General features: G+C 42.9%; 2 protein-coding genes across 18 annotated transcripts in view; one reads left to right on the top strand and one right to left on the bottom strand.

Moving 5' to 3' along the window:
* Positions 1 to 12,464, top strand: part of MMS22L (MMS22 like, DNA repair protein) — a 101,839-nt gene extending 89,375 nt beyond the window's left edge. Inside the window, exons 22-25 of the mRNA XM_083828714.1 lie at positions 7,658 to 7,824; positions 9,226 to 9,322; positions 10,451 to 10,618; positions 12,028 to 12,464. Of these exons, the coding sequence (XP_083684840.1) occupies positions 7,658 to 7,824; positions 9,226 to 9,322; positions 10,451 to 10,618; positions 12,028 to 12,109 (514 nt within the window). The 3' untranslated portion in view covers positions 12,110 to 12,464. The remainder of the gene's footprint in view (positions 1 to 7,657; positions 7,825 to 9,225; positions 9,323 to 10,450; positions 10,619 to 12,027) is intronic.
* An 8,747-nt stretch (positions 12,465 to 21,211) lies between these two features.
* The window catches only part of KLHL32 (kelch like family member 32), a 124,210-nt gene continuing 119,509 nt past the window's right edge, over positions 21,212 to 25,912 (bottom strand). For all 17 annotated transcript variants that reach the window (XM_083828715.1, XM_083828726.1, XM_083828720.1 and 14 more), the window contains 2 exons: positions 24,367 to 24,461; positions 21,212 to 22,552 (listed from right to left, as the gene is read on the bottom strand). In XM_083828715.1, coding sequence (XP_083684841.1) covers positions 22,391 to 22,552; positions 24,367 to 24,461 — 257 coding nt within the window. In that variant the 3' untranslated portion in view covers positions 21,212 to 22,390. The remainder of the gene's footprint in view (positions 22,553 to 24,366; positions 24,462 to 25,912) is intronic.

The following is a 25,912-nucleotide window of genomic DNA, read 5'->3' as shown; positions in this document are numbered from 1 at the left end:
ATAACAGTTTTTAATTGATGCATTGCTCAGCAGACAAATTTGCTAGTTCGGGTAGCTAAGGGTAATTACTATTAAATATCTAAAAAGTTATTTTGAAGGTTCTGGGAGTGCTCTTGTTAACTGATTGTTGTGGTTTAACCCGGCTGGCAGCTAAACACCACACAGCCGTTCGCTCACCCTCCCCCCTCCCTCTCTGGGATGGGGGAGAGAAACGGGAAAGTGAAGCCTGTGAGTTGAGATAAAGACAGTTTATTAAGACAGGAAAATAATAATAACAATAATAATAATAATAGTGATAATGGTAATAGTATTAACAATAATAATGTGTAAGAAAACAAGTGATGCACAATGCAATTGCTCACCACCCGCTGACCGATGCCCAGCCTATTCCCGAGCAGCCGGCCCCCCCACCCCGGCCAGCCACCCCTATATATTGTTTAGCATGACGTCAGATGGTATGGAATACCCCTTTGGCCAGTTTGGGTCAGCTGTCCTGGGTCTGTCCCCTCCCAGCTCCTGCTGCACCCCCAGCCTGCTCGCTGGCAGGACAGAGCAAGAAGCCGAAAAGTCCTTGGCCTGGTGTAAACACTGCTCTGCAACAATTAAAACATCAGCATGTTATCAGCGCTCTTCTCATCCTAATCCAAAACATAGCACCCTACCAGCTACTATGAGCTACTTAACTCTGTCCTAACTGGAACCAGGACAGATATCCACCCCTTATTCCATACCATTTATGTCATGCTCAGGTTACACTCTGTCCAATACATTCTAATTAATCACCATTTTCATCTATGATATATAGCAATCATGGTAGTGATGACATACATTATTATATAATAATTAACATACTACAATTCAACTCATGGGCTATTCTCACCCAGTATCAAATCCCCTTGAGGTACACACCGGACCTCCCCATTCTTTTGCATTACCCACCAAGTGCATCCAGGTCCCTGAGCAAAAGCAATTCCACGAATGGGTTTGCCTTTTCCTGAGGCAGGAGTAGCCCAGACTGTTTTACCCAGCATGTTTCTTACGTGCACTACAGGAACTTTATCCCCTTCTACAGTGCGTAACAGGTTTGATTGGGCAGGTCCAGCTCGGTTGGCAGATCCCCTGGTATTGACTAACCAGGTGGCCTTTGCCAAATGTGTATCCCAATTTTTGAATGTCCCAGCACCCATTGCTTTCAGTGTAGTCTTCAACAGTCCATTGTATCGTTCAACTTTTCCAGAGGCTGGTGCATGATAGGGGATGTGATACACCCACTCAATACCATGTTCTTTGGCCCAAGTGTCTATAAGGTTGTTTCGGAAATGAGTCCCGTTGTCTGACTCAATTCTCTCTGGGGTGCCATGTCGCCATAAGACTTGCTTTTCAAGGCCCAGGATAGTGTTCCGGGCGGTGGCATGGGGCACAGGATATGTTTCCAGCCATCCGGTGGTTGCTTCCACCATTGTAAGTACGTGGCGCTTGCCGTTGCGGGTTTGAGGGAGTGTGATGTAATCAATCTGCCAGGCCTCTCCATATTTATATTTCAGCCATCGTCCTCCATACCAAAGAGGTTTTGACCGTTTGGCTTGCTTGATTGCAGCACATGTTTCACAGTCATGAATAACCTGTGCTATAGTGTCCATGGTCAGGTCCACCCCTCGATCACGAGCCCATCTGTAGGTTGCATCTCTACCTTGATGGCCTGAGGTGTCATGGGCCCATCGGGCTATAAATAATTCACCTTTATGTTGCCAGTCCAGGTCCACCTGAGCCACTTCAATCTTAGCAGCCTGATCCACCTGCTGGTTGTTTTGGTGTTCTTCAGTAGCCCGATTCTTGGGCACATGAGCATCTACATGGCGTACCTTTACAACCAGGTTCTCTACCCGGGCAGCAATATCTTGCCACAATGCCGCAGCCCAGATGGGCTTGCCCCTGCGCTGCCAGTTGTTCTGCTTCCATTGCTGTAACCACCCCCACAGGGCATTTGCTACCATCCATGAATCAGTATAGAGATAGAGAACTGGCCACTTTTCTCGTTCAGCAATATCTAAAGCCAGCTGAATGGCTTTTACTTCTGCAAACTGACTCGATTCACCTTCTCCCTCAGCAGCTTCTGCAACTCGTCGTGTAGGACTCCATACAGCAGCTTTCCATCTCCGATGCTTTCCCACAATACGACAGGACCCGTCAGTGAACAAGGCATATTTCTTCTCATTTTCCGGTAGCTTGTTGTACAGGGGGGCTTCTTCAGCACGAACCACCTCCTCCTCTGGTGATATCCCAAAGTATTTGCCTTCTGGCCAGTCCATAATCACCTCCAAGATTCCTGGGCGACTGGGGTTTCCTATTCGAGCCCGCTGAGTAATCAGTGCAACCCACTTGCTCCATGTAGCATCAGTTGCATGATGCGTAGAGGGGACCCTTCCTTTGAACATCCAGCCTAGTACCGGCAGTCGGGGTACCAGGAGGAGCTGCGCTTCAGTACCGACCACTTCCGAAGCAGATCGAACTCCTTCATATGCTGCCAATATCTCCTTTTCAGTTGGAGTATAGCGGGCTTCAGATCCTCTGTATCCCCGACTCCAAAACCCCAGGGGTCGACCTCGAGTTTCCCCAGGTTCTTTCTGCCAGAGGCTCCAGGTGGGACCATTCTCTCCGGCTGCGGTGTAGAGCACATTCTTTACATCTGGTCCTGTTCGGACTGGCCCGAGGGCTACTGCATGAACTATTTCCTGCTTAATTTGTTCAAAGGCTTGTCGTTGCTCAGGGCCCCATTCAAAAGCATTCTTCTTACGGGTTACTTGGTAGAGCGGGTTTACAATCAGACTGTAATTTGGAATATGCATTCTCCAAAACCCCACGACACCTAGGAAAGTTTGTGTTTCTTTTTTGCTGGTTGGTGGAGACATAGCTGTTATTTTGTTGATCACATCCATTGGGATTTGACGGCGTCCATCTTGCCATTTTATTCCTAAAAACTGGATCTCTCGTGCAGGTCCTTTAACTTTATTCTGTTTTATGGCAAAACCGGCCTTCAGAAGGATTTGGACTATTTTCTTCCCTTTCTCGAAAACTTCTTCTGCAGTGTCACCCCACACAATGATGTCATCGATGTACTGCAGGTGTTCAGGAGCTTCCCCCTGCTCCAGCGCAGACTGGATCAGTCCATGGCAAATGGTAGGGCTGTGTTTCCACCCCTGGGGCAGCCGATTCCAAGTATATTGGACTCCCCTCCAAGTGAAAGCAAACTGTGGCCTGCACTGTGCTGCTAGAGGGATGGAGAAAAATGCATTAGCGATATCAATTGTGGCATACCACTTGGCTGCCTTTGATTCCAGTTCATACTGGAGTTCTAGCATGTCCGGCACTGCAGCACTCAGTGGTGGCGTGACTTCGTTCAGGCCACGATAGTCCACTGTTAGTCTCCACTCACCATTAGACTTTCGCACTGGCCATATGGGACTATTAAAAGGTGAATGAGTCTTGCTGATCACTCCTTGGCTCTCCAGTTGACGAATTAGCTTATGGATGGGACTCAGGGAGTCTCGGTTGGTGCGATATTGCCGCCGGTGCACCGTTGTGGTAGCGATCGGCACTTGCTGTTCTTCAACCCTCAGCAACCCCACAACAGAAGGGTCCTCTGAGAGACCAGGCAAGGTAGACAACTGTTTAATGTCCTCTGTCTCCAAAGCAGCTATGCCAAAAGCCCAGCGGAACCCTTTTGGGTCCTTGAAATATCCTCTTCTAAGATAGTCTATGCCAAGGATGCACGGAGCATCTGGGCCAGTCACAATACGGTGCTTTTGCCACTCATTACCGGTTAGACTCACTTCAGCCTCCAATACAGTTAACTGCTGGGATCCCCCCGTCACACCATAAATACAGATGGGCTCTGGCCCTTTATAGCTTGATGGCATTAGAGTACATTGTGCACCGGTGTCTACCAAAGCCTTATACTTCTGTGCGTCTGACGTGCCAGGCCATCGAATCCACACAGTCCAATAAACTCGATTGTCCCTTTCCTCCCCCTGGCTGGAGGCAGGGCCCCTCTAGTCCTGGTCAGAATCTTCATTTCTGTGTTTAAAGGACTGCCTGCTGGAAGTTGGAGCAGCAAACCTTTCAGAGAACTCCTTTTTCCCAATTGTTTTCCTTTGCAATTCACGTACCCGTGCCTCTAGGGTCGCAGTAGATTTTCCATCCCATTTTCTCATGTCCTCTCCATGGTCACGTAGGTAAAACCACAGGGTGGCGCGGTGTGTGTGCCCACCATATTGTCTTCCTTGCATAGATGAACGTTTACCCCTAATAGCTGAGACACTGGTTTGTACAGGTGGGGAGGAAAATAAACTCTCTTTAAGTTGGTGGATCTCTTCAGAAAGTTTCTCCAAGGTATTCTCTTTTAGCTGGTGGACACTAGTTCGTTCAGGTGAAGGGGAAGATAATCTTTCTTCAAGTTGGTGGATCTTTTCAGAAAGTTTCTCTAAAGCATTCTCTTTTAGCTGGTATAGAGTCCGGGTAATTACTGTTGATTTTTCGACATCCTCATCCTCATCTTCAGTCTCCTGCACCTTTGATGGCCGGTGTAGAGTCCGGGTAGTTACTGTTGATTTTCCGACATCCTCATCCTCATCTTCAGTCTCCTGCACCTTTGATGGCTGGTATGGAGTCCGGGTAGTTACTGTTGATTTTTCGCCATCCTCATCCTCATCTTCAGTCTCCTGCACCTTTGATGGCCCAGCCTCGTCTTCACTACGCCCAGACTTAGCAGAAGACTGTCTGCGTTTTAAACGACCTGAGCCTCTATACCATTTTTTCACCTTGTCTACAGGGGCAACTTGCACTGCTACAGCTCGTTTCTCTGACCCAGCCACAGGGTCTGCCACAGGGGTTGGAATACCCTCTGCGGGGTCAACTTGCACTGCTACAGCTCGTTTCTCTGACCCAGACACAGGGTCTGCCACAGGGCTTGGAATACCCTCTGCGGGGTCAACTTGCACTGCTACAGCTCGTTTCTCTGACCCAGACACGGGGTCTGCCACAGGCCTTGGAATACCCTCTGCGGGGTCAACTTGCACTGCTACAGCTCGTTTCTCTGACCCAGCCACAGGAGCTGGGGCAGCTGCAGGAGCTGGAGCGGCTGCAGGGGCTGGAGCTGGAGTAGCTGCAGGAGCTGGAACTGGAGCGGCTGCAGGAGCTGGAGCGGCTGCAGGAGCCGGAACGGCTGCAGGAGCTGGAGCTGGAGCGGCTGCAGGAGCTGGAGCGGCTGCAGGAGCTGGAGCTGGAGTAGCTGCAGGAGCTGGAACTGGAGCGGCTGCAGGAGCTGGAGCGGCTGCAGGAGCTGGAACTGGAGCGGCTGCAGGAGCTGGAGCTGGAGCGGCTGCAGGAGCTGGAGCTGGAACGGCTGCAGGAGCTGGAGCTAGGTTGCTAATAGCATCAATTGCAGCTCGATAGGCACAAGCCAGACCCCAGCACGCTACAGTGATTTGTGTCACTTTGGAACTGCCAGAGTCATGACACCTTTTTTTCAAGCATTCTGCCAGCTTTTTAGGATTTTGCAGTTGTTCAGGGGTGAATGTCCAAAACACTGGAGGTGACCACTGCTCTAGAAACCTGCCCATATCCTCCCACACTCCCTGCCACTCGCAACTATCCCGCCTCAAGACAGATCTCCGGATGAGATTCCTAAGTAGTTGTTTAACCCTCCACAAAATCTGAAGCGCATTCAGGAGACATAACAACAAGAGCAGGCTGGTCTGAGTATCCCAAGGATATTCAACATCTCGGAGAACCACCGTAACTAACTCGGGGGATAAGAGGGTGGTGGTGAAGGAGAAAGGGAGAGTGAACAGGTAGGGAAACATGTCTTCCCCTGTCCCCTTCACAGATTGGCTCCCTAACGAAAACAGGCAATAGGTGTAATTGCTAATAGTTTCCGAGATATGGGTTCCAAAGTATAGAGTCGATGTCAGTGCTGAGTACAAATACCAGGTTAAAGTCATGACCAGATATTTCATCATTTCATAAGCCATTGCTACACCGCACAGTACCATAACAATCTTAAACCAGGGCCCGGAAAGGATAAACAGTGCAACAGGGAGCACATACAGAAAGTAACGCACCATAAAACTCAATTTGGAATACAGGTACAGCAGACTGGAGATTAAGGCAATCAACATCGTGACTAGCAACTATTAAGCAGGTCCAATACTTATACCAATTTTAGTTTAACACACTCTGGTCAGATTTGTCGATATCTCAACCCTTCGGGCCCCACGTTGGGCGCCAAAAAGACTGTTGTGGTTTAACCCGGCTGGCAGCTAAACACCACACAGCCGTTCGCTCACCCTCCCCCCTCCCTCTCTGGGATGGGGGAGAGAAACGGGAAAGTGAAGCCTGTGAGTTGAGATAAAGACAGTTTATTAAGACAGGAAAATAATAATAACAATAATAATAATAATAGTGATAATGGTAATAGTATTAACAATAATAATGTGTAAGAAAACAAGTGATGCACAATGCAATTGCTCACCACCCGCTGACCGATGCCCAGCCTATTCCCGAGCAGCCGGCCCCCCCACCCCGGCCAGCCACCCCTATATATTGTTTAGCGTGACGTCAGATGGTATGGAATACCCCTTTGGCCAGTTTGGGTCAGCTGTCCTGGGTCTGTCCCCTCCCAGCTCCTGCTGCACCCCTAGCCTGCCCACTGGCAGGACAGAGCGAGAAGCCGAAAAGTCCTTGGCCTGGTGTAAACACTGCTCTGCAACAATTAAAACATCAGCATGTTATCAGCGCTCTTCTCATCCTAATCCAAAACATAGCACCCTACCAGCTACTATGAGCTACTTAACTCTGTCCTAACTGGAACCAGGACACTGATGAATAAATGTTGTGTTCTATTTACCTGCACCCTTCTCTCCTGGATGTTCCAAGGTAACAGGCATTGTCTTCAGTTTCCAGTAAAGTCATTTGTAATGTCAAATCAACAGTAGTTCAATCTTGCACCACTTTTTTTGGAAGAATATATTTTTTTAAAAAGTAAAAATTAAGAAAGTCATTAAAATTGGGACAGTCAATGTCAGCAATGTCAAAATTTGCTCTTGTTGCAGACAATAAAAGTTACCTTTTATTTTTGTGACCAGTTTTGTACTGGAGATGATTATGTTAACTGATGGAACAAAAGTAGATATGGTTCTGTTTCAACATACCGTTGAGAGAAGTAACAGTACCAGTACAACAGTGGAGCTGTTACCACAAGTTGAATTGTGAACTGACAATAGCACATAAAGCTAAATAAAGTAGTTGAACAACAGCTATATTTTGGATGCTGTTTTGAATCCTGCTTTTATTCAGTTATTTTACGCAGCTTTAACTTTTATAGTCACACTTGGCTTTTTAACTATAATTATGACTGTTTTTTTTTACATCGCACAACAGAAGAGTCAAAAGGCATCACTGTCCTCTGATAAATTGGGAGCCATTTCTAAGACTGAGATAAATAGAAGCCATTAGCTGAGTCTAGATAAAGATAGAAATCTGTGTAACAGGCCTCCCGCTGAAATATCACAATGTTATTTTCAAGTGCGTGGTGCTTACACTGAATGAAAAAAAAAATAAAACAACTCAGACTATGTTTTGGTTTGCTTTGTCTTCCCAGTGAAAACTACATGCAGTTCAAAGGCAGTGCTCCGCCTCCTCGCTTGGCCTCAGTTCTTGCTTTCATTCTTGAGGTGCTTCAGCGAATGCAGACCACTGCACTGTGTGACATGGGCTTGGTTCTCCCAGCTGTGTTGAAATGCTTGGTGCTGGTTAATGAGCCACAAGGTGAGCCCCTTGTTTGCTTTTAATACATCTCTGTACACCTGTAAGACTTTTATACTGCTGAGCATCCTTCATCTCAATGTGCAAGTTTTCCATGGCTTTTAGATGAGGAGAATGAAGGTGCATTAGCCAGATACACTGGACAAGCTTTGGCTGGTCATTAAGTAGGCTGGGACTTCTGCCTCCAAGACAGGAGTTCTTTTCTCAGAGTCACGTGCTGTTCTCTGATGAACTCATGATCAGCTTGTCAGGAATCTGAAGAGCATTTCCTTTCTCCCATACTTCCCACCTCATTTCTCCCAGACTTGGTAGCTCTGGAAGTTTTCTTGCACCTAAAGCTTTTAGCCCAAATAAGTCAAGTGCATAGAGGCATTGGAAACCAACCCGCTACCTTTAATTCATTTATGAAGGGGTCTTTGAGTCTCCTTTTCTTTCAGCACGTTCTGGTTGGTAGTGATAACTTTATTTTTAGCTTCTTAAAAAATGAAGTACTGTGTTCACTCCACAGTTGTACAATGAATGTGAATGTGCCAACAATTTCCACTCCTTGCTGCCAGTAGAGGTATTAAGCAAAGTGGGGATTCAACTCTGACTTCTCCAGGGAATTTTGGCTAATAAAGCAATTTTTGATTCTGTTCTGTGAAAGTTTCAAGGACAAGATATGCTCGGGTTAGCTGAATTAGCACACACCTTTCTCCCTACTTCTGCCATCGTAGCCATATCTGTCTGAAGCTGAAAGTACCCACTTTGCAGTGTGCTGTGGGGTAGAGTGAGCTGAATGTCCCGTGCTGCTGTAGCCATCAACACACTGCCAGTCTAGACAGGACTCCACCATGCCCTTGTAGAGAAGTAGTTGCAGCTCAGTTCCACTGTTACAAAGGAGGAGCCGTATCCTGTCACTTGAATATTTGGAAAAAATAAATGGAAGAAACTAGTGATTTTTGTTGTTGTTGTCTGAAAAAAGAAAAACGGGTGGAATTCAGAACAATACCCACCACTGAACGTAAGGAGTAGATCTGTATAACTCTGGGCAGGATATAATGCCATGACTGCTTTTCAATGCAAATAAGAATGATTGAAGAATACAAACAAAACTTAAATTTAAATAAAATCCCTATTTCCACTAAGTGTGTGTCTCTGCCCTGACTTAGAGACAATATTGTACTTAAAAATCTGTATGTTTAAAAGATAATGGTGGTGAAAATAGGACTTTTGCATAAATCTGTGATTCATTCTGTTCTTTATAGCCAATCTAACTAACTGCTCTAAGTCATTTCACTTGTATCAAAGTAAGATAAAAACCATTTTTTTCCTCATTTAAAAATTGTAATCTTCATGAAAGACATTCTCCAGATGGTCAGTTCAAGAGCTCTGTGTGAATCTTGTGATTTTTTTTTTTTACAGTTAAAAAAATATCTACAGACATTGTGCAGTGCATGGTAGAAGGCTGCCAAGCGGGGTCAGGAGGAGAACATGCCACCCAGCTGACTTCTGTATTTAGGTAACTAGAAAATATGCCAATTGGCAGTGAATCTACTGCAATCCAATTGACAGCAAACATGTTTTTTTTAAATAACTAATTATCTTTAACATACCACATTGTCTCTTGTTTATGGCACTTAAATTATGATACTTTTGGCACTGGTTTTAAACGTAGCTTGGCCAAAAAGCCAGAGCAAAAATATAGAGAAACATATCTGTGTTTTTCATGGATTAGGTACTGTTTTCAAAGGACTACAGTAGAGAGGGTACACTGCTGCTCTAAGGGGAAAATCTCCTCATGAATGGTGATGCTGAGTGTAAGGTGCTGTGCATGCTTAATTTGAATTGTATGTAATGGAGATCAAATCCTCATAGAACAAGTTTTGCATGTTATTTTATTAATTTCTATGATGAGTAAATAATAAGTTATTTTAATGTCAATTATACTTATTCTATACCTCTCCAACATCCTGTACCCTCCTGTTCCTCATGCGGATACAGTAGAGGAGATACATGAGCTAAGACCCAAAGACCTTTTGCAAACCTGAACATTGGTGCTGTGTTGGGTTATGTCTAGACGAAAGCTCCAGAGAGATCCTCTGAATTCGGTGTGTAAACACTTTGAGGTGTTTCACTCCAGTGGTGTAACTTCTCATTCAAATGCAATCTGTGCTCTTCAGAGACCTCAAGCCCTCAGGAAGACAGATGGATAATGCTTCCACCCTGCTTAAGATCCAGTAGAACTTTACAAAGAAATGCTTATGTTGTTTCTGCAGATTTGAATCTAGATGCCTTGTCTTAATGGACTTCTTTTCGTTGTTGTTAAATAATAAATACATCTTTTAGTTTTCCATTCAGACAGCTGCATTACAACGTAAAGTGCTCTGGAAGAAGTCAGCCCTGGCGAAACAGCAGCAGAATCTGACAATTTGCTTGAAAATAAATGTGTGTTTTTTTTCCTCAGCATTAGCCTTCAAAAGCATGGCTCTGTTTGGAGAAGGTATTCCATGTAGAGTATTTCAGTGTAACAACAGGAAAATTTCCATGCAGCCAGATTGCTTGTTCTGATTAGACTCTTCAGTTGTTCTTGGCATGTTCTCTGCATCTAGTTTTGACCTTGCATTAAATGCCTCTGTGTCCCCCTCAGGCAGTTTATCCAGGACTACACTGCAGTGTATGATCACCGGGTTTACAGCATATTAGAAGCAGTGGCAGTCTTGGATCAGACTTTAGTTACCAGCCTGATTCCCACAATGACACAGGCTCTGAAGGATTCAGAGCACAAACAAGGTCTTGGAAGAAATGCTGCACAAAGGTTTGTTTTTTATTTAATACTGCTTTTTGATAATGAATAGTAGGGGTATGTTCTCTTGAAATAAGGCATTGTTAGACAGCATTACACATACTAAAAAATGAGTGATTTTTACAAGTGTTCAAACAAAATCTCCTTTGCTCATGCCTTTCATGGTTTTAAGCCATCTATGTTTGCTAAGTATTTTCAGAGATATTTTGACACTAGGGCTACAGACCCCCACAGAATTTCAGAGAGGCCAGACTGTCTCTGTTCACTACACTGTGTTATAAAGCATGCAATGAAGAAGAATTCCTGCCCCAATGAATTATCCTGTACGCCCCTGTGTTAGATAACTTTATGGCTTAAAAGTAAAATTATAGTATAATCAGATATGATCTCAGATGCTTGGAAAGAAATATCCATGGCTGAATTTTAAGAGTTCTCTCATAATATAAACTTCTGAGAGTTGTGGGTGTTCAGAAAAGGCTGGCCTCCTCTCCGACAGGCACAGCAGAATCATACTTTCTCCATTTGCGCCCCTGAGAACTCAGGGCAGAAATATTTGACATGTGAATCCATCTAGCCTTAGGAGGAAGTGGCACGAGGTGAGCAACTCAGCACAGATGGTGGCTTCTGTTGGTGCAGATGCAGCAGTGAACTTTCAGCAACCATATAAATGTTGCTACAAAAAATCGAGGCAGCTCTGCACCTAAGCCAAAAGGGCTCCTTCCGTTAGATCTCCTAACTGGAATGCAGGCTCTAGTGGGTCAATGCCAGGAACTAGCCTCAGTGTCTGGTTACACATACTGGTACCCCTCAAAGGGTAGATCCTTGTCACGCCTCAGCCTGGAGAAGTTTTGATGTACGCTTTGGCAGGGCCCGGGTTATTTAAAAACAAACAAAAACCAGTAATTTAAGAATGAAATTCATGGGATGGTAAAGGTTATTCAAGGCATATACATTGGCCATGCAATGAAAAATATTTAATTCATTTATAATTGTATTATTCACTTTTTATTAGCTTGGCAGTCTAGTATCTCACATCACTGTACCTGTAGCGTGAGTCACAGAGAGATTTCCTGTGCAGAAATCAGATAGTGAACATGGTGAAGTCTCAATGCAGATCTCCTCTAAACCCTGTTTAACTCCATGTTTTAAAATAAAACAAAAATCTATTTCACAGCAGCTCCCTACAGAAAGAGACTTCTCAGCATCTTCACAACACTTATAGCTGTAAATTATGCAACCCTCATTCTTCCTCCAACCCGGCCATGCTAAAAATTCACAGCAAACAAAGCTGTGGATAAATAGGGAAAGAAAAAGTTATTGTGGGTTCATATCCCAATGTGTTTGGAAATTATGTGCTTTTACTCCTCACATGTGTGAAACTTTTAACTAACACATCACTTTTTTTTTTTGTTTTTCAACAGAGAAGCCTATAAAAGACTCTTATCTTACCTCTCAGAGGCCGGACAAAATGAGATACAAAAACTGGAAAATGAGACAGGTTAGCAGTATGCTGGTGATTGATCCTTTCCTCTGACAATGCTGATACCTAGAACTGCTCTGTACAACACACTAGCCAGGTTTTTATCTGTACAACTGCAATTATTTATCTTTTTTTTTTCCAAGTTATGTATTAATTTTAATGATTTCTATGGTATTTGAATATTGTCATGCATCTGAAGAGTAACTCTGAATATCTGCTGAATGGTGATTAAGAGGTATGGCAATTTTATTACATGTCCAAATGTCTACATGAGCAGAGCCTGTATTGCAACATACAAGGCAGGATTTAAAAAAAAAATTAAATCAAAGTAATTACACAAAACTCAACATGGAGACCTGACCCTCTTAACACTGTCCTTTTGAAAACCTCATTCAGTATATTCTTAAGAAAACTGTAGCTTTGTAACTTCTAATTTATTATGTTAAGAGAATGAGAAATACTTTTCTGTAGTACTGAGCTTTTTGAATGCAGTGCATTCACCAGTAGTTGGGCCAGTATGGTATATATTAAGAAAGGTCTTGTATATATATTGCACAAAATGTATATAGCTATCTTAACCTTCCACCTGTATTAAAACATTAAAGTTTTTCAGTTTCCAGTGTAAAATCTCTTCTGTTGTGTTTGTGGGTAATATAAGAAAACATAGGCTCAGATTTCCTGACCTCTTCCTTTTCAGTACTGTTTTAAAATTAACCCAGAATTTAAAGGGATCCCATGTTGTTTTTCATTAGTCATGGCACTGTTAATTACACATTTAACTTACAATTGGTGTAAATAGTGTGAGAAAAGAGAAAGAGGACAGTAGACCTCTGAAGGAAATGCTCATTTGGGAAATTTATTTCATTTGAAATAAATACGCTAGCAGTTACTTCTGTCTGCCTAGAAAGCTGGATTTATCAAGTATTGTGCTGTATTTTGGATTATCTTTTGGGGCTTTCCAGAATGACTCTAGCTCTAACTTTTTCTACACGTTTTCCAAAGTTCTCAGGAAACTTCCATTAATGCCTATGGAATTCAAATTTTTCACTTCCCACAGTAACCCATATTTTTGCAACCACTTACTGGACTCTAGGAATAGTAAGTTTTCCCCTAATGGCAGCAATGGTGAACAGGCTGCTTCGTTTTAACGTTATTCAGATTTTAACTTTATGATATTAATGGGAAGGAAAGATTATTTTTGCATCTCAAAAATGCCACCAAAAAAAAAATATCTTGGTCAGAGCGGCTTTACTTCCTTCATGGTAATTTTATCAAGTCCGAATAGATAATCTTTTTCCCTAAATCAGCTATCGTTACTTCGGATAATGCAATAACTAAAAGCCTCTTTAGGCTACTTAATAGTGCAGAACATGAAGGTTCTTTTCATTATGAAAGTGACTTATTGAACTTGCATTGTAGCTTCTTGTAAGCTTCTCTGCCTGGGAGGAGTTTTATTCATCTCAAGAGAACTGTACTTCTAAAAAGCTTTTAAAAAATAAATAAGTTTTCCGAGTAAGATTAATAGAGATGTCTCTTCAAAATTTGAGTCCTACCACCCAGATTACAGAACAGATGTCTGACTGTAGTATTACTTCCTGAAAGTAAAACCTTGCATCTGTAAAGGATGGAGCAGATACAACAAATCATTTAATGATGTGTTTAGCAGATTGTTAAAGACACATTTAATACTAGCTGTAGTGGTTGGAAGTTTCTGAAAAAGCAACAGAGCTTTATGCAAATGTTAACAGATCAGTGCATAAGAAACTGATTTAAACAGTTTGGAAATGATCATTCTTCTCTGTCAGAAAGTTAATGTGAACAGAAATAAAGCATTTTGCATTATATTCATCAACCACTGCCAAATGGGCATTCTGGTTTGGTCTAATTATTGGGTATGGACATTTGCAGATGTGACTGACAGTTTTGATAATATTAATGAGATGAAGGCTTGCAGAGTATTACTCTAGACTGACTTACCAAGTATACACCAAAACAGCAGTCCAAAATTAGTTAGAAAATAGAAGAAAGTGCTAAATTTAAGTACAGTATTAAAAAATGGCTGATAACCACCACAAACCTAAACAAGTTATGTATTACCTTAGACAATATGTTAGACAATTATGACAGTGATTGTTTTATGTGTCTTATTAGGTGCTGTCTGTATAAAGGTTAAATAATGTTTAGTGTCTAAAGTAGAGTAAACCTTTCTATATTATTTTCCATGCAGTTTGGTTTAAAAACAGTAAAAATGCCTACCTCCCCTGTACACAGGAAACTGCTTAAGCTAGAGCAGGAACTCCTGGAAAGCTTCTATGCTGGTTGCTACCACTGACAGGAGCAGGTCATCTGCATGTAGGCACAAAGGCTGCCTCTTTACTTTGCTTAATGAGCCACAGGACAGAGCTTTGCTGCAAATCAGGTAAAGGGGATGTGAACAAAAGACTTCCACCTGCTGGTAAGCCTGCAGTATCCTTAGCCTCGCTCAGAGGAAAGGAACTCAGCCCCTGCTGAGCCTGCTTTCTTCTCCCTTCACCAGAGATTCATCCCCGTGGTCATTTGTGAAATGGGTGGCCATCTTCTGAGGCATCTGCATTGGATCTTATATGTGGAACAGGAAAAGTGTCAAAGCAGAGGCTTTCACTCAGAGACTCACACTTTCATCCGTTCTGCCAGGGATCAGTATCCTGGTGGCATGGAGCTTGGTATTTGTGGCAGCTTAAAATGTCACCTCAGGGTTTAGCCAGCAGATAGTTCAGTGTGCTGCAATTTGATCAGCAGCCAAGCAGAATTTTTTTTCTCTCTCAGTGACTCCCTAGTCTTAAACTTACTTAAGCTTCTTGCTGCCGAGCAGTTTTCCTGCCAGTATTTTTTGGGGTGGAGGGGTTGTAAGCATTCGTATTTGAACCGGAACCAGTAGGCACGGCTGGTATTACTAGCAAGTCATATACCAACCTCAGAGACTCACTTAAGTGATCATCACCTCTGCAATGTGTTGGGACAGGCAATTTCAGACATCTGTTTTCAAGGCAATGTAGATAGAAATCTACAGGGAGCATCAGAGCAGAAATCCTCTGTGAACCAGGGAGTGTAGATGTGTTGCTGCCTTGCCCTGCATTAGTTTTTGGAGTCTTTATTTCTCAGGAGAAATGGGCAGTGAGTTACCAGAAGCTTCCACTACCACTGTGCAGGTGTCTTTCTCTGCCAAGTCCCCTGTAGGGTCATCTGCCCTCCACTAAGTGATATAGATAACTGTTCTCCACAGTGTCTCAGGGGAGGATCCCTGGAAAGCTATTAAGCAAGGCTCCTGTGTCTGTGACAAGAATGTTGATAATTGGAAAATGGGGTCAAGCCTCAAATCTGAGATGATGTCTAGCAGATGAAGAAATTATGTCCCGAGATCACCTTCCCAGAGCTGTATACCAAGCCTTACTCTGAATCTGTTAAGAGTGTTAATACAAGCTCATTGACTGCACAAAAGACAAGAACTGCCACTTGGATGCTATCAGCCCCTGACAGCAGCAGCTGTGTCAATCAGTTGGTGAGGGGGAGACACGCTTCCAGAGGCATGCTAGAGCTTAAAGAAGATACTTGCCAAAACTAGGTTGGGCATTGTAAATTATTATTATTATTATTTTTAGGGGTCAGTGACTCTTGCAAACAATTTGTCCTAAAAGATGTCTTCAGAAGGCATACGTGTTCCTTTCTCTTACCCAGTATTGGTATTATTTTACAACAACTGGAAGGTTTTTGCTTATAATTATTCAAATTGTTTTAGAGGATAATGGGCATTTCTACTGTCTTATGGAAAATACTGTGGTTGAGCTCACGCTGTCCGTATCATGTGTGGCTCTAGACCTGTGCAGGGGGAGCTTCACCAATTTCACTGGCCTCAGTGTGACCTAATCCAAACTTCCCAGAACTTGTGAAGTTACTGAAAATTAATTTAATTTTAATTACTTAAAATAAGGAAAAATGGCTTCCTGGAAGAAATGTTCAGTTAGCACCTGGCCAACTGCATATTCTTAGAGAAATCGGTGTGGTGACCACTGACATGTAAGCTTCATAGGAATAGTACAGCCTACTGTGCCCATCCATTTGTACATCTCCGTGTTGTTTTTTTTTTAGCAGGCTGGAGCATTTTGGCCCCAATTCCCCAAATATTATTTAAAGACGTTGTGATATATTTGTCTCTATGTTCAAACGTTACCTTTCAGGAATAATCCATCATCCCAGTAGTATTTAGACAGGCAAATGCCACTGCAATTCTGCTTCTTTTACCCAACTTTTTGAGGCTTTTGTGGCCTCTCACAAGCTTGGAGCAAAAGCATTACTAAGGTTAGAGTTAATAATGAAATTCAGAAAGCCTTCACCAAACACTGAGGGTTAGTCCTGCTCCCCTTCTACATATGAAAAGTTGATGGTATTAAGCCATTTTGAATCTTAATTACAGTCATGGCAGGATCAATGTATTTCAATGGTGTGTTAACAAAATATTAAATCTCCATAAGCTTTTTCTTCCCCAAAGCCTGCTGCATGGTCCATCCCCAATATCTCTTTGTGTTTAGCAATGCTAATGATGTTGACAAGAGCCTTCTTTAAAGTCCAGCCAGCGCGAGCCTTGTAGGCATTTTCTCCACTGATTTTAGGAGCCTGAGGACTATTGTGCCCTTTCAGCTCTTAATTCCTACATATTGGAAAAAGGAGTAGAAAGTATTTTGTTTTTCTATTTTCCCTGTTCCAGAATTCAGGATATTGATCACCTCTGACCCATTATCGTCCTTGTGGTGTGAAACAGATGTCCAGCACATCACGAACAATGGCAGGGAGAGGAAAGTCTGGTTTATCGTTCCTTTTGTAACCCTAAAATAACTGAAAAATGATGGAGGGGGAGACAGAAACCTTCTATTCAAAATTCACATGCAACTTCCATTAGTCCCACAAAGCTGTCCATCTATTTTATAAGAATTTCCCATTTTTTATTGTTATTAAAGAAAAGGAACACAATAATTTAAACTATTCCTTGCTTTCATTTTCAATGACAAAAAAAATAGTGGGGGAAGGCACTTGTTTCAATAAAAGAGCCTCTGAAATAGAAAAAATTTATGCCTTTTATGCTGGAATAGAGCAGCAGACCTGTGCAAAGAAAAAGGTTCTGCGTATCTTGTAATTGCACAGAAGAGGAGCTGCCAACAGCACATACTACTTACTGATAGTCATTTAAGGAACTTTTTTAACTGTCCACCTAAATGCAACGTATTTCCCTCAGGAAACTGAAAAGAGGTTTTATTGCACTCTGTTTTTCCTTCTCTTAGTAGCTTCAGAAAATAATGTATGCATGGGTATTTTCAGTTTAATCATATTTTATAATTTTTAACTATTACTTAAAACTCAAATTCAGTGTAATCAGCCCATCTGTTAGCAATGGTTATAAAATTATGTTGAAGATTAAAAATCTGATGCAGTGTCAATATGTCCTAGCATAATTAGACTTGTTTTATGATGAATGACTAGGATATGGCTTTTGTCTACTTGAGCAGCATTGAAATGGTAACCCTTTTGTAGGCTCAATATACAAAATGTAGAAGTACGTATAAAACAAAGCAAAACAACCACAGAACCCAGATCCTGCACTTATAGATGTGATGTCTTTGCAGGCCTTCGTAGATACCAACAGATTAATTCCCTGTCAAAACCAAATTCAATGAATTGTTCAGTCCAGCAAACATTATCTCAGAGATAGTCTTGCCTGTACAGTGTCACCCAAACAGACATTAAAATTTTTGAGTTTGCTAGTCATCAATTTTAGAAAGGGCTGACATGACCTGTATTACACTGGCAGAAAAATTAGCTCAGTTTTCAATTGAGGTTAGGGCATTGCTAAAAATACTTGTTCTGTTCTTCCGTACTTTAAGTATTGCAACATAACCTAATCTACCCATAGTAAGAGTTAACATTTTAAGCATTTTAATTCTGGCATTACTGTGAAAAAACTATACATAACCATCTCTATTGAAAAAACATCATGTGGATATTTTTTCCCTTTAAAATGTGTCCTTGAAAAAAAAAAAAAAACCTTAAGTTTTGCAAAATTAAACTGTAGAAGCCCTTTACATAGTCTATGTGCTAAACTTCCTGCAAAGTCTTCCTCCGCTACAAACTCTGACTGCAGATGAAGTGTTTTAACCTTGCCCTCTTAATTTATTCTACATTCTAATTTTCAATAAACAGATGCCGCCTCCTTTCGCGCTTGTTTCCACATTGTTCCACATTCTGCCTGTGTTGTTTCTGCATGTGTGAATATTCAATTATCTATTTCTCCACGATTCTGCAACTGATCTACTAAATGTCTGTACAGGTTTGGGGGAGGGTAACCAGGGAAGGCAAAAACTTAAGGAAAAAAAGAGTTACAAAAGTTTGATTTAGCTTGGGAGTCAGGTACTCTCCCTGAAAGCTAAGTTATAACAAAAATCGTAAGAAACTAGAAATGCAAGGATTACAAACACGCTACTGCACGGAAACAGACTGGCTGCACACTGGCTCATAACACATAAGCATTTCTTTGCTCGGCACTTGGTTGTGAAATGCTCAACAGAAACCAAAGGGGCAGAACAAGCCGTTGGTGTTGGCATCCTCTTGGTGCTGCTGCTGCTGCAGCATGTCAGCACTGTGCAAGGCTGCTTCTGGAATCTGTCTTTTTGGATAAAAAGCACGAAGTAGCTGATTGCTATTGTGGTTATTTATAGGTAAGACTTGCTGATAAAACATCTTAGGACTCAAAGGTGAAGTGTGCAGTATAAAGGACGAAATATGACTTTTCATGGGACTGACTCCAAAAAGGAGATCACAGGACAGGAGTAAAAGTGCAAAGGCTCTTCATTACAGCTCTTAAGACCTTGTGGCCCACAAGCCTAGCTGCAGAAATGCACAGAACTGCACTGGCTTCCAAACTCACCAGTTTACAACTGCTGCTGCATTATTCAGCTGTAAAGGTACCTCTTTCCTGAAGCGCCTCCTGAGTTCTTGCTGGCTGTAACCTGCTCCATTACCTTGCACAATTTCCCAGCTGGGAACCTGAGTGAATTGCGCTGGCAGCTGCTTTCACACTGCGCTGGTCTGACTCCGGGAACAGAATATGATCAAGCGTGGAAATATTCTTATTCTGGGCATCTTCAAGGCGCTGCAGAAAAACTGAACTAAACTGCTGCTCAGAGGTATGTACCAAAAGCGGTAGGCTGGGCAGGGATAGTGGTTGGGTTCAAAGGCTTACAGTTGCCAAACAATATATAAAATTAAGAAAAGAAGAGGTAGGCATGGCACTCATGCACAGGAGCCAGCAACTGGTGCACTTTCAGGAGTCATGGACACTAAATGTAAAACTGGCCAAGCAAGCACGTGCTGGTTCAGACCTCCAGGTCGCTGGGCAGCCTTTGCCAGCGGGTCCCCTGCACAGTTTCAGGCTGCCTGTGAAGCCATCCTTGCTCCGCCACCCACCCCCTGCTCCTCCCTAGCAGAGAATCCTCTCCGAGAGCAGAGCTGCTGCTGGCACCAGCCTGTTCTCTGCCTGCTCTTGCACTGACGCCCTTCTCTCTCTTTACCTGGTAATATCAAACCCTTTTGCTCACCTTGCTGGAACTACATGGCATTTTCTGAGTTCAGGTGCAGCAAAGCACCCCGTCTGTCCCGAAGGTCCTGCAACAAAAGCAGAAAGACCCAGCTAGGAAAGCGAGGCACCCGGGGTCGCCATGAAAGGATTCTCTGTAATCACTGGAGCCTGATGATTAAGAGCCAGAGCAGAATCCTGACACTAATAGGAGCATATGTGTTGTCCTGAGGCTCTGTGGCTGTGCTACCCTTAACTAATTTAATGCAATTGCACAGCTGTTTAAAACCGCTATTCACCAGTACAGACAATTGGTGATAACAGCCAGAAGAGTAAAAGTGTCTAAAGGGCAGAACAAACATGATAAATAACTTTCTTGCCATACACTCCTGCCTTTCAGCCCTTGAACCGAGCGGCACATGCTGCTTTGCAGAGGGACGCTGCCCCCCTCCACCTCTAGCTCCGGCTCCTGTCACAGCTTGCTGCCGCTGGTAAACGGCCGGGCAGCTCCGCCATAATCCCTCGCGCTCATGAAGGAGATGATTTCAGAGCTGCACCTGTGGGAAGCTACAAGGCCTAGGAGTAAAAGGATCAAAACTAAGTTTAGACACGCGAAATGTACACCGCACTTTTGTTTGGAAGCACGCTGTGTTTTACGAAGGCTAAGGAATTAATTTCCCCACCTCCTGCAAAACGGGGAGTCGGTGACGGTTCTGCGGAGCCAAAGCTGATCGCTCACCTGACCAGGCACTGCTGGGACCCGGCTCTCAGCCCCAGGGCTCTCCACACACCCGTGCTGTGATTATTCAGCCACCCTCTGCCTGAAAACAAGGCGTGTACCATGTCCACATCCCTGCAAATTGTACGTGAGCGGAGCTTCAAATGCTCCCCAGGCTTGAGCCCGGCAGCCCACACAAGGCAACACTCAGATATTTAAAGTATAAAAGGTCTGCTAGGAGAGATGGCCCTTGCAGGCTGATTTTCAGGAGATCAAAGGAATTAAAACTTTAAAAAATCCTGATGCACAGCCCATAGAGCTCTTGTACAGTTAGAGAAAGTACTGGCTGGATGAAGCCTCATTTTTGTGTGCAAAGGAAGACATTGCTAGCACTCAGTGAAAGCTGCAGCTGGTGCTTGGTTCTATGCAACTACAGGCTGCTAAGAAAATCCAGGAAAATAAATAAATAAATAAATAAACACAAAACTTTCTAACCTGAAAATGCCTGGAAAAGGCAAGGTGATGAGTACATTGCCCAGCTAGAGGTGGAGATGGCAGAAAGTGATAAAACTCACTTCACTGTGCCACTACCCAGGCCCTTAAAGATGCATTTGACTTGGAATCGCTGCTCACTGGGCAACATCAAACCCGTTCCCGTCCAGCAAGCCCAGGCTCTTGCTGTGGCATATTCTGCACCTGGCATTTGCATGACTGTCAGTAGGAATTGCACAGGTCTGCTCAGATAGCACAGGGGCAGGGAACAGATCAGTAGGTAAAGCAGAGAAGAGCATAGTACCCATAAATCATAAATAGAGAAAGATTTAATTATATGCTTGGTTAATACTTACAAACATTGAAGGTGTTGTTAAATACGTAAATAAAGATGAAAATAGGAGACGGGGGCTGCAATAGCCAAGCAAAGCCAAAATATAACAGGTTAGAGTATTTATTGTGAATTGGCATATGCTTGGAGTATGGAAGGGAGACACACTACATAAACTGAAAGAATAAATAAATAAATATTGACATTGTTATACACCTGTTTAGCCTCTGGAGACCAGTGATTTGTGGGACCATATGTTGGACAAAATGAGACTGTTCATTGATAATTGTAAATGTGGTGACCCCTTGCAAACTGGATATTAAAAATATTAAGTAAATGGCACATTTTAATTATACAGTAAAGAGGCTGTTCTCCACCATTAAAAGACTGCAGCTGTCAGGAGGAATTGATCATATGACAGAAGGTAACATTTATTTGATAGTAGACCTTGGTAAATGACATCCCAAATGATCTTTAGATTCGCAGACAAACACATTCAGTTCAGACTTGTGCTTAACCGTGAAGCCTCAGTGTCTTTGTCTTTCACAAATTTTTGTGTGATCCTTATATACTACAGGGCTTGTTTGTTTTTTATTTTTTTGTTTTAATCTGCTTCACAGTATTTAAATTTCAAATGAAGTATTTTTAAATGAGAAACTGTAAACGATGGAGTTCGGAATTGGAAGTCAGCACATTTGTTATTCTTTTTGCCAACGGTATCAAGTAAGTTGCATAATTACCATAGTATTATATCATCTTTGTCAACATAAACACTACTTTCTATCATCTTTGAAAGTGCCATTGGTGAACAACTGAACGTGCAGACTCCAAAGAACAGCAGCCCAGGAAGGAGCTGAGAGCATTCACAATGCCTTAACGAAGTTGCATAAGGAAATTAAACAGAGACAGGCAGCAAGTAGTCACCAGCAGAAATGCCAAGTGCTCTCACATATATGCCTCTGCATCTGAGGCAGAGGAGAGAAACCACAGCTTTTGTAGCTTTCTTCCTGCCTATTGTGATCCAACTTTAAGACAAATGTGTGAAGGTAAAGCAGCAGCCCATGGGGATTGATTCTTTTCACTGATCCAAAGAAACCCTTCAATACACAGGGTCTGATTTTTCCCCTTCCATGTCTGATTGTATGAAGTACACGTTCCTTGTCTCACATTGTGCCGATCCTGTGGTGAGGCACTTGCAGAGTCTGAAGGTTGGGGCATGTGAAGTAAGGAGCTGGGAGAAAGCACGCCGCTATTCCATTGGAAGCAAATGGGAGCGTAGGCCCATAGAAAACTTCTTCCTTCCCTTCCTTGCTAACGTCCAGCACCTGCAGGTCAAAGTACAGAAAATATTTCAGAGATTGCAGAAGGAATCTGAAACAAACCCACTGGCACAGGCTGCATAAATGTACTATTAATCCCGACAGAAAGAAAGTTTCGGATCACTTCTAGATTCCAGTTATGGATCTGGTGATTTATTGCAGTCGCTATCACCCAAATCTTATCTTAGCTGAGCTACTTAGTGGCAGACAGTGGCATTTGATGGTGCTTCCTGGCAGCAGAATGTTGCAGTCACGCAAGTAGAGCACTCTGCACTGAAATGCTGAACAGTTTGTCAGCTTGGTTTATAGGGAGCAAGGGAAGCTCTACCAAAGCTGGAAAGCTTTGATTCATACCTGATTGACTTAAGGAAGATGAAGAAGTACGGAAAAGTTGTTTTTTTCTTCCAAAGATGAGAGCAAACACAGGTTTGCTGAATTTGAAGATAAAAGGGGTAGGTTCACTGGTTAAAGCCAGGCACAATGCCAACAGCTGAGAAGGGGCAGCACACGCAGCTCTGCCAGAGCACTCACTGTATTTCTTTTCCCTTTAACGCTGGAACTCTCTCAGGCAGGCTGCCAGTTCACGACCAGTCTGGGGATGTGGACAAGTGTCCATTTTGAAAGCAAGATCCTAGGATCACTGTCACTTGTCACTAAGCAGTATTTACACCCAGGTGCAACGCTGCAAAGAACCTGCTGATTATAAACAAGCGTGTTGGTGTCGTACAGCCACCGCCTTGATGCAGTGATGTTTGTTACTCCATTTAGAGCACAGTACTTCAGGCAGCATTATCCAACCTGCCTGCGTGATGTTTTCCATTAACAATTGTTAGGTATGGTATCCAACAACTTAGGAAAACACAATTATACTATGACAAGAACATGGTTTTAACTGCTTATTGTGCATGATCTGTTCTTTACAAACTTATGCTAATGTGTGTTCATTACAAGATCAGCAGCTTGGCATCTGATACCTTCCCTTATTATGGTCCCTTATTATTATTGGTCCAACTTCAATCCTTATGGGACAGTTTGGAGGTTAAATCCTAAAATCCTTAGTTGGAAGCTAATGAAAATGTTGTTTATCAGCAAAAGTGCAGAAACTGAGACATAAACAAGAGTTTCTGTCTGTAACTGCCCAGCTGGTCACAAAGCAATGGCTGTGATGCAGATTTGCTCCACTCAGAAGAATGTAGGAAGATAAGAATTCCTAATGTCTGTATGGGAACATCTGAAAGACTCAGATCTGCAGGTAAGCCGCTGTGACACAAGATGAGAGAGCAGAAGAGTTTATTGGACAACCCACTACCTACAGCGGGGATCAAAACTTCCATTCAAGCTTTGAAGCAGTAAGCACTAGGGCAGGTTGCAGGCTGGCTGAACTTTGTCAAAGAACAACTCATTAACTCTGGCTGCTCTTCTGAAAGACAACTTGGAGAGAGAAAAAAAATCACAAGAATGGCTGAAAATGTGTTAGCCCATGCCCCACTGTCCATTTCTGCACAGCTTTTCCTTTTGAACTCTACTGTGTACCCTGAGAATAATATATCCACTATTTTAGCCAAATCTTGTCAAAGGAGTGATTCCTCCTGCTTTTCTATAATACCTTACTTAGAAGAGTTACATCTAATGGCTAATCTGGAAATATTTTTTAATATCCACATTATTTCCTCTCTGGCTTACAGAGGTTTGGTGGCTGCATAAGAAACATCCTTAATCTCTCCACTTCACCTGCATTTTCCTTTTTGAATAACCTCAGTGCAAAGCATATCCTTGCAAAATTATTGGAAAAGACTTTAAAAGAAACCTAAATCACTCACCTGGATACATGCCAAAGGCTCATTTGTCCAAATCGAATAGCCGCCAACGAGATATATTCTACCATTGTGGACGGCAACTCCAGACTCGTTTTGACCTAAAGCAAAAAAGGAAAGAGAAGCCACTTCCAATGTTTAATTAACCCTTTTAACACTGAGTGCTGGAGTTCTGTAGTAAGATGCAAATGTACTTGGCAGCAAATTGAGAGTTTCAGATTTCACAACTTGCAACAATTGAGGTGAAGTGTGAGGGCTGTTCTCCGCTGTCTGTGGGAGCACACGACAGGGCTGTCCAGAGAGAGACCACAGATGAGCCAGGTCACAGATGTGCAATAAACTGAGGCTGTGCAGGGGACCATCTGCTCTCTTTTCAACGTTTTTTGTGCGCTTGTACTTTGTAGGTGATGGGCGAGCTCCCCACCTGCCTCAGCTTACAGGCACGTAAGCCAAGGGAGTGACCTCCCCTCATCGCCTGCCCACACCCGTGCAGCTCCCTCGCTCCTACAGGCACAAGTACGGTGCAAGCTCACTCCCATAGCAATGGTCTCATTAAATTCATAAGTTTTGAAGGGTAAATACAGACTTAAAAAATAAAATCTGCACTATATGGTACGGCAGGCACATTTTCTGCCAGTTGCAGAGACACAGAGAAAAACTTAGATGGCTTCTCCTGGTGCTGGTTCTGGGAACAACCCACCAGGTCATGTCCAAGGAGAGGCCATTGTCTCACAGCACTAAGTGATATAGGGTCAGCTCCAGAACAAAGGTGCCTACATGCCAGGACTTCTGCAATTGCAAATCAGATGTCCTTCTCTAAGGCAGTCAATCCCTCCAAATAATAAAATAAAATAAGTAATGGAGAGCAAAACAGATACAAAAAAAAATAGTTCTGTTTGACAATGTATAACTTTCTTTTCAGTCCATGCCTCTCTCCCCAGTGTCCACGAAGGGCTCTGATGACCTAACTCAGAAACTGAGCAACCTCCTGAAGATCCTTGAGATTAAGAAACCCAGTGCAATATCCTAAAAAATAAAGATGCCATCAGAGCAGTTTTTAAACCTTTCAGAAGGAAAATGACATAACATGACTGTCTTATTTGTCAGGCACTCATTTCTCTGACATGTTGCCAGCTATCCTAAGTTTCTAGTTAAGTTCCTAAATCTTTTCAGTGGTAGATCTCAGAAGTGAATGCAACACCAAATCAAGACAATGAAAAGTGAGGTAGTCTCAGTTCTAGGATTGCTATAGCAGCCTGTGATGAAACCTGGTGGCAGACAAAGCTGTTACTAAGGGAGCTCCAAGTCTGCCGGAAAAGAGAATGGCCCCAACATTTATGCTGGCTTGCCTTGGAAATGCATTCTTGTCTGCAAAGTTATTGTTGGTGCTGCTCTGAAATGTGTCACATGCCTGTCTCTCCCAGGGGTCTGAATGGTAGTACATCTAGGAATCACATCAGGTGGTGCTGAAATTCAGTGGACTGTGTTCCTCCTCCTAATGACTGTCATCAGGAAGTCCATAGATCCCGTAGCTATCCGAGCTACTCAACTC

The sequence above is a fragment of the Anser anser genome (assembly GCF_964211835.1).
Source record: "Anser anser genome assembly, chromosome: 3".
In the NCBI taxonomy this organism is placed as follows: domain Eukaryota; kingdom Metazoa; phylum Chordata; class Aves; order Anseriformes; family Anatidae; genus Anser; species Anser anser.
Note: the sequence above shows the minus strand (reverse complement) of the source record. Positions and strands in the feature narration are given on the sequence as shown.